The sequence below is a fragment of the Arachis hypogaea genome, chromosome 6 (assembly GCF_003086295.3).
Source record: "Arachis hypogaea cultivar Tifrunner chromosome 6, arahy.Tifrunner.gnm2.J5K5, whole genome shotgun sequence".
Lineage (NCBI taxonomy): Eukaryota > Viridiplantae > Streptophyta > Magnoliopsida > Fabales > Fabaceae > Arachis > Arachis hypogaea.
Window position 1 is genome coordinate 44843196 of NC_092041.1, and position 9180 is coordinate 44852375.

Consider the following 9180-nt stretch of genomic DNA (forward strand, 5'->3'; position numbering starts at 1 on the left):
CTTCATACCAACAATCTCCGTGGGATCGACCCTTACTCACGTAAGGTATTACTTGGACGACCCAGTGCACTTGCTGGTTAGTTGTGCGAAGTTGTGACAAAGTGTGATTCACGTTTGAGAGCTCCAAGTCTATTGGCGCCATTGTTGATGATCACAATTTCGTGCACCAGTATGCAAGGAAAGAAATTCACTGGAAACAAATGTCTCAGTCTTGGCAAGCAAAGAATATGGACAGAAACATAAGATACTTCCACCATATAGCATCTGCACGACGGAGGAATAACCATATTGATGCACTGATTGTTAATGGCAGACTGGTAAAGAACCAAGCTAGGATCAAAATAGCTATTAGAGAGTTTTATAAAGATTTATATCATCAGGAGAGTTCTCCCAAGTTGGCGTTCAGAGATTGTCTAGTAGAAAGGATAGAGGAGGGAGAATCTGTAACCTTGGAGGCGATGCTGTCGGCTGATAAAATCAGAGAGGCAGTGTGGGATTATGAGTCATCGAAGGCGCCAGGCTCTGATGGGTACAACATGAACTTCATTAAGAAGTGCTGGGATGAGATTGGAACTGAATTTACAGCAGCAGTGATGAGCTTCTTTCAGACGTCCAGGTTACCGACAGATTCTAACATTACATGGGTGGCGTTGGCCCCTAAGTTCATTGGCGCAAAGGAGATTAAAGACCTCAAACCTATTAGTATGGTTGGTTGTGTATACAAGGTTGTTTTGAAGGTTTTAGTGAGGAGGATGAGAGCAGTGATGCCAAGGCTGGTAGGGGAGACTCAGAGTGCTTTTGTGAAGGGTAGGAAAATACATGATGGGGCTCTGATAGCGTGCAAAACAGTAGATTGGCTTAAAAAGAGAAAAAAAGGAGGCGGTGATTATCAAGTTAGATTTCCAAAAAGCGTATGACAGAGTCAAGTGGAGTTTTATGGATATTGTGCTGGAAAAGATGGGGTTTGGGAACAAGTAGAGGGCGTGGATTATGGAGTGTGTGACTACAGCTTCTATGTCGGTCCTGATTAATGGCTCGCCAATGAAACCATTTAAAATGGAAAGGGGCTTGAGACAAGGTGACCCTCTGTCTCTGTTTCTGTTTGTATTGGTTGTGGATGTTTTGCATAGAATGGTTGGTGAGGCTGTCAGGAATGAACGTATCTCTCCGTTGGTGGTTGGCCGAGACAGGGTGGAGTTATCACACCTACAGTTTGCTGATGATATAATTTTGTTTTGCCCCCCTGAAGATGAGACAATGAAGAACTACAAGCGACTTCTGCGATGGTTTGAATTGATATCAGGACTCAATATCAATTTTGAAAAGTCCAGCTTGATTCCTATTAATTGTGAAGAGCAGTGGGTACGCAGTATGTGTAGAATGTGGGGTTGTAAGGAAGCTAACCTCCCTGTGAAGTACCTTGGGGTCCCCTTAGAAGCTAATCCAAGGCTGGTTAAGACCTGGAAGCCTATCATCGATAAAGTGGAGGAGAAACTAAGTCTTTGGAAAGCGAAGGTGCTAAGCAAAGCGGGCAAGTTGGTGCTCCTCAAATCAGTCTTGAATAGCCTTCCCGTATATTACTTGAGCCTCTATAAGATGCCGAAGGCAGTTGCCCAGAAGTTGATTTCCTTGCAGAGAAGATTTCTATGGAGCAAGGAGGATGGGAGGCATGGCATGGCGTTGGTGAGATGGGAGTTGGTGCAGGCCCCTAAAAAGTTAGGCGGGTTGGGTGTCGGAGATGCTATGCTCCGTAACACTGCCTTGTTGTTTAAGTGGTGGTGGTGCTTTGCCAAGGAGGAGTGCCCGCTTTGGAAGAAGATAGTCTGCTCCTGTAATAATTTGAGGCCGAATGAGTTACTATCCACTCAAGTGCTGCCTACAAGAGGAGGCCCATAGAAGAATATTTGCCATCTGCAAATTAAGGAGCAGCACCTGCGAGATAAGATGATCACAGGTCTGGCCATGGAAATTGGTGATGGACGTCGGACTAGATTTTGGGAGGATATCTAGTTACAGGGTGGACCCTTGAAAGATCGGTTCCCTAGGCTCTTCTCTGTTTCAAACCAATGTGGCTCGGTCATTGGGGATTGCGGGTTTGGGATGGGTTAGAGTGGGTTCGGAACTTCCAATGGAGGTGTGAGCTGTTCCAATGGGAGCTTGACCTTTTGAGTCAGCTACATGATACTCTGAGACCTGTTAGGCTAGTGCATATTAGAGAGGATAGGGTCGTGTGGAAATTTGATAGACTTGGTATTTTTTGGACTAACTCTTTTGTACAGGTGCTACAAGAAGGATTGCTATCTGAAGAGGTCACCAATTATAGCTTCACAAAGACGGTCTGGAAAGGGTTGGTTCCACCAAGAGTAGAGCTTTTTGTGTGGTTCGTCTTGGTAGGCAGGGTGAATACCAAGAAACGACTGAGTCGGTTCTGGATTATTAACCAGGACGATACGAGGTGTATTTTATGCACTAAGGATGTTGAGCAGGTCAATCACTTGTTCTTTGGATGTGATTTTGCTTGGCAGGTGTGAAATGCTTGGGTATCTGTCTTTGGCCGGCTATGGTCTTTTCCGAGGTTGATGAAGGACCACTTTTTAAGTTGGATAGAGAGCCTACATGGGAAAGAGGCTCGACATCAGCGTATGAGATGCTTCTGTGCGATCATCTGGCACATTTGGATGGAGAGAAATAGGAGGATATTTCAGAATCAAACTAAAGGCGTAGAAGAAATTATCCAGGCTCAGCTACAACGAGTGGAGAGGTGAACATTTCAACTGTTGTTGATGGCTATGCCGGAGATGACATGTGAGTTTACTTTTTTTGGTTGTTGGTTTTTGAAATGTTTCTTTTTATTTATTTTGTTTGACGCTAAATGTTCCACCTAGTGTGTTGAGTTCCATTACTTTCAAAAAAAATAAAAAGTATTCACCGCTGAATTTTTCTTGGGCGGCCGCGTAGAGAGAACTCAGAAGGATTCAGAAAAGTTCGGAGTGTCCCCACAAATAGAAATCATTAATGATGACCAAATCCTCAACGACTTTATTACAACGAATCCTGCACCTTGTCAAAGTAATGTCCAATGTGTATAAAACCCCTTAGCTTCGGCCCTTCCACTTGCACTCATCATATCCGAAACACACCTTGCAATCTCTAAGCACACCATATTATATACTTCATCTTAATAATTATTAGTTAGCTTTCAGTAACCCTAATTAATCTTATTATATAGCTATCTGATCTGAATTCTATTCCAAAGCATCATGGCTCATCAAAGCCATATATCCACTGCATTTTTGCTAATATCAATAACAATCCTTTTTCATTCCGCGTTGTTAACCACAGCTGCTCTTGTTGAACCTGGTATTGCAATTTGCAATCATCTCTCGAATATTTTAATTTAAAAAATATTAGTATATTTGCACAAATGAACATACATATAATTTGTGCGATGATAATGCAGGGTACAAATATAATGAAAAGAGCAAGGAGGGACCTGAACATTGGGGTGATCTTAAGAAAGAATGGGAAGCATGTAAAAACGGGGACATGCAATCTCCTATTGATTTGTCCAATAAGAGAGTGCAAGTGGTGCCAATCACGTCAAGGGAGATGAGGATGCACTACAAGCCTCAACGTGCTATTCTCGCTAACAGAGGCCACGACATCGCGGTCAATTGGCAGGGAGATGCTGGCTACCTTGACATCAATGGAACACACTTCTTCCTCCAACAAGCCCACTGGCACTGGCCTTCCGAGCATACCATCAACGACCGAACCTATGACTTGGAGCTCCACATGGTTCATGTAAACACCCAGCCTGATGGAACAAATAAGACCGCTGTGTTTGCTCTTCTCTACAAATATGGCTCATTGCCCGATCCATTTTTGTCTAAGGTACCCTACATGCATACTAATTAAGTCGTTGAATTATTATCTTTCCGATCCTGAAAGCTAAAAGGTTAACGCCATTATTTGGTTTCAGTTGGGGAAGTATATGATGGAGATTCATGAGGAAGAGGAAGAGGAGAAAAGCATAGGAGTGATTCATCCCTTGGAAATCAAGATGGGTGGCCATATGCACTACAGGTACATGGGATCTCTCACTGCTCCTCCTTGCACTGAAGGTGTCATTTGGACTATCAATAAAAAGGTACGTGTATGTATATACGCCTACAAATTTTACAAGTATCTCTAACAAGCAAATGCTACTGTATGTGACAATAAGATTTATTATTTTTGCTTAATATTTTAAAAAAATATTTTATATGTAATATTTAAAGAATATGATATTAGTTATATTCTACTTTTTAAATTCTAAATATTAAATTATAATTTTTAAATTTTAAATTCTAAAAATATAAAAAAAAAGTGTTGACCAATTTGGCTAATGTTAATAAAAATAATTATTTTTTATACTTTTCATTTAATTATTTAAAAGTAATTAAATTTAATAAATGATTACGAAATTCTTAAACATACAATCTATTAAGTATGTAATTTATATTAATTGAACGGATCTCCTCATTCATGATCAGATAAGAAGTGTTTCATCGGGCCAAGTGAAGTTGATGAAGGAAACAGTACTTAAATATGTAAGTATTAATAGACGTTTGACTCTCAATTTGATAACTGGCCATGCATTATTATATATTTAATAAAGTGAAAACTCAATTGCAGTTGACTTTACCTGAAGTTGATAGTTAAAAATTGTTAAATAAGAATTTAGTCAAATTAGTCAAATCATCTGACGACTCTCAACTATTAACTTCACATAAAGTCGACTGCAACTAAGTTTCCACCATTTAATAAATGGAAACTTCTCGAAAAACCAATTTAAGTTTGTTGTTATTTGGTACAATGCAGTATGCAAAAAAGAATGCGAGGCCACTGCAGCACCTTAACGAGCGAGAGGTACAACTCTACCGGATAGCAAAGTCAAAGAACAAATATTAAGCACCACCATGTACTCAATGATGATGAAGTGCATCCGGATTCTACTCTTGTGGACTTGAGGGCAACATTATTAATTTGAATTCAATTCATTTATTTATTCAATAATAATTAGCTCTTTTTCATTGTTGGAAACCCCAAGAATAATATATAGAATATTATTGTCTTCGTCTATACTCATGATTTATTCACTATACAGAGTACTTATAAAGAGTTTGGATCTCCGGCGATAACCGTACCATACCGCGTTCTATAGAGAACCAAGGGATAACCCCCCAAAATAAAGATGGTAGGACTCGCATATATATATATACTAGTGTGAAGATCCATGCAATTGCACGGTCTTATACATGATATAAAAAATAAATAATTTAATATTTCAATTAGAATGAGGAAATACAATTAGTTAAAATAGAATGCGCATATTATTTTATGCATTTATAAATAATCAATATATATATATATATATATATATATAACAAAATGCATACATATTAAAAAAATAATGATTGAAAGATATATTAAACAAAATTAAAAAATAAAAAATTAAAATATAGAAGTAGAAAAAGAGAAAAAAAAGATAAAAAAATAAAAAAAAAATGAGAAATAGTAAAGAGTGTAAATTTAGTAATATACATTCTATGAATTTTTTTCATAAATTCAAAAATCATTTAATTTTTCTAATTTGGTCAAATTTAAAAAGTGTGAAAAGATTATATGTCACTACCAGAAATGCGGTGATTAGCCACAGAAAAAACCGTGGCTAAAATCAAGAAATTCCGTGGCAACTAAGCGTTAACAACGAATACACTTCCGTGGCTAACAAGGGCGACGCCTTTTCAATTAGCCACGGTTTTCGGCCGGTTAGCCACGGTTTTATGACCCGTGGAGACATCTAAATAGCCACGGTTTTTACGTTATTGGCCACAGACTAAACCGTGGCTAAATGACAACAGTGTAACCAATAAATATAGTTTCGCCACAGTCTTTCCGTGGCTAATACTGATAGGCTGGGCTTTTTTGCCACATTTTTTCTGTGGCTAAATATTGTTGGGTTATTTAGCCACGGTTTTTCCGTGGCTAATCATAAAAGATAAATTAAAAAAAATATATAATAATAATAATAATAATAATAATAATAATAATAATGCTACTTAGAACAAAATTATATCATACAAAATTAAAAAGATTAGCCATATCCATATAAGTAGTATTTTTAGTAATAAAAATATGAAATTTAAGTAACAGTGTTAAAAAACAAATATTCTGAACTAAATGAGTTTAAACTATTACAAAATCAAATATCAGAATGTATCATTATTAGATCTCTAACATCTTCATTGGAATACCTGCAAAAACATTCAAATAAGATTGTGTTATCTCTTAATTCATGAAAAAAAATTCCAAGATATTATTTAAAATAATATTTTAATGTACTTTAAAAAAAAAGTAGGAATGCATACCCAATAATGATGAGTTTCCATTTTCACAACATAAAACATCTTATTGGACTCGTCATCAATCAATATATATATTACTAGACTTGATATCCTGGTGAACAATTTTCAATTCAATTGCTTCATGTACGTAAATAAGCAAGCCTGTCAAGAATGAAGGTAAAATAGAGAGTGATATTAATGATATTTTCTCATATTAAAACCTAACTATAGTATTATTTAACGAGACAAAAGAATACTATTAACCAGATATTGAATTGCAATCAAAATCATTTAGAGACAAAGAACTTAAAGTAAAAATAAAAATGTGTTAGAAATTACCAAGGTCAATATTGTAAAGTAGAAAGTTGAGCTTACCAGGTAACTATCGAATAAAACTTTCATGCAGACCTCCTAGGGAAGTGTTCCTTGTTCCCTGGCAACATGCATCCATTACTCTAAGTTACCATTATTCACATATTTATCCATTAGCAGCTTAAATATTGAAACAAACACTAAAACAAAAATGCTATTGATAATACAAAGAAATAGATAATTAGATACTATGTACTCGGGAGTTTGAACAATTTAAAAGAAAACACAAACTTGTATGGAGATCCCAGCATGGACAAGAGCCAAAGTTGCAGCATTGATACACGCAGATCTAGATCTAGTCCTACACAAGAATATTGGAGAAGAGTTAGTGAATAGTCAAAAAAATAGTCTTTTAAATAAAAAAAAGAATAAAGATTCGAGAGAATATTAGATAAACATAAAAAGGGGTTGCTTAGGGTTCCTTCCATTTTTCTTTGTAATTCAGGATTGCTTGCAAAATCTTGATTTCCGCTATTTTGGGACCTTCTTTGGTGACTCAACGCTGAATTTACTAAAGATACAGAGAAACTGAACAATAGTATGAACCTGTGAGGGAGTTCTTCCGATTTTCTAGTGAGTGGGCTTTACTTTGATGTTGAGTGAAAATTATTTTTAAGTTTTTCGCCCAAAATTTCACTTGTATTATTGTAAAAGTTCATTTGAATTTATTTCAATAATTGAGATTTTTAATTTAAATTAATAGTTAACTATAAAAAAATATAAATTATAATATATACCATATTTCAAAGACGGTACATACTTTCAAAAATAAACTTACGTTAATTTATGTTGGATATTTTTTTACTAAATTGATAAAAAGATAATGAAAAAAATAAAAAATAAAATTTAGGAAAACTAATGCATATTGTGAATTAGAGACAAAAAAAGTACTCTTTTTTATCATGAATTTTATATATACTTTTAACATTTATTCTCAATTAATTAAAGCAATAAATATATACTCTTTTTATACTATTTCAACTAATGCATCTTCCGGTCACAAAAAAAACTAATGCATCTTCGGTTACTCAAGGCTAAATTTATTAAGAATACTGAAAAACTGAACAATAGTCTGAACATGTGAAAGAGTTCTTCCGATTTTCTAGTGAGTGGGCTTTACTTTAGTGTTAAGTGGAAGTTATTTTTTTCCGCCCAAAATTTCACTTGTGTTATTGTAAACGTTCATTTGAATTTATTTCAGTCACGTAATTGAAATTTTTAATTTAAATTAATAGTTAACTATAATAAAAAATATAAAATTATAATTATATATCATATTTCAAAGACGGTATATACTAATTAGGATTATGAATTTTGGCTCGGATTTAAAAAAATAAAAAAAGTTGCCGGAGAAAAAAAATTAAAATTTTGTAACTATTTCAAAAATAAACCTACGTTAACTTATGTCGGATATTTTTTTATTAAATTAATTAAAAAAATAAAAAAATAGAAAAATTAAATTTAAAAAATTAATACATATTGTGAATTAGGGACAAAAAAAATTATACTTTTTTTTATCATGAATTTTATACTTTTATCATTCATTCTCAATTAATTAGAGTTATAAGTATGTAGTCTTTTTATATTATTCTAACTAATGCATATCTTATTAATTGAAAATGGCTGGAAATGAGAGAGAAAAAATTATCGACAAACTAGATAAGATTGCACTCTTAAAAATTGAAATTTATTATTAAGGTTTAAATTTGGAAAAAGGAGGAACTGCATGTAAAATTTTTGAAAGGGATGGAAGGAAACACTAGAAGCGCTTAATTTGAAGATAAACATCGTTTGATTTCGCCACGGTGAGCATTGGTTTTGTGGCAATTGAGAGAATCCAATTCAAATTGGCCACAGACAAACAAGAACGTGGGAAACTTTCGCACAATTTAACCACGGAAAAACAAAACGTTGCAAGTGATTACGACGATCATGGAGATTTGCCACTGTTCCTTGTTCGTGAGTATTTTTCCGTGGTAAACTATCGTATTTCTGGTAGTGTGTGAGTATGTAATCCATTAATTTGCTATTTTTTATAATTATTTTTTTATTGTAAATAAATTATACTATAACATTTTAAAATATTTTTCAATTCTCTTTTAGCAATTTACTACAAAAATATAAATGAAAAATAAAACGGATAGAGAATCAAAATTAAAACGGTAATAATAATTGGTGGAGAGGGGCTGTTTTCTTTTCTCTAATGTGGAAGTGAGAGTGGGTTTAGGATTTCAGGATTAGTGGATTATTGATTTAAAGGGATTTGTTTTGTTGATTATTTATTAATTCATTAATTATTATTATTAATTGTTATACATATAATATTGATAAAAAAATTTTATTTAATGTTAAAAAATGTGCATTGATATTAAGAAATTAATAGTAAAATATAATTTTTATTAAAGAAATTTTGGTAAAA

The 9180-nt window shown here is 34.1% G+C and overlaps 1 protein-coding gene across 1 annotated transcript; it reads left to right on the top strand.

The window, feature by feature from the left end:
- The first annotated feature begins 3115 nt into the window (after positions 1-3115).
- Positions 3116-5124, top strand: LOC112698172 (carbonic anhydrase Nec1-like). The gene is made up of 5 exons (XM_025751544.3): positions 3116-3360; positions 3461-3894; positions 3983-4150; positions 4536-4592; positions 4864-5124. The coding sequence occupies exons 1-5, from the start codon at positions 3261-3263 to the stop codon at positions 4951-4953; spliced, it is 849 nt and encodes a 282-aa protein (XP_025607329.2). The 5' UTR covers positions 3116-3260; the 3' UTR covers positions 4954-5124.
- Positions 5125-9180: the final 4056 nt, after the last annotated feature.

Bases quoted from the DNA above. Each gene is read 5' to 3' on its own strand.
- LOC112698172 (XM_025751544.3), top strand. From the start codon at position 3,261: ATGGCTCATCAAAGCCATATATCCACTGCATTTTTGCTAATATCAATA. The intron at 3,361-3,460 runs GTATTGCAATTT...ATGATAATGCAG, and splicing joins AGCTGCTCTTGTTGAACCTG to GGTACAAATATAATGAAAAG. The intron at 3,895-3,982 runs GTACCCTACATG...ATTTGGTTTCAG, and splicing joins CCGATCCATTTTTGTCTAAG to TTGGGGAAGTATATGATGGA.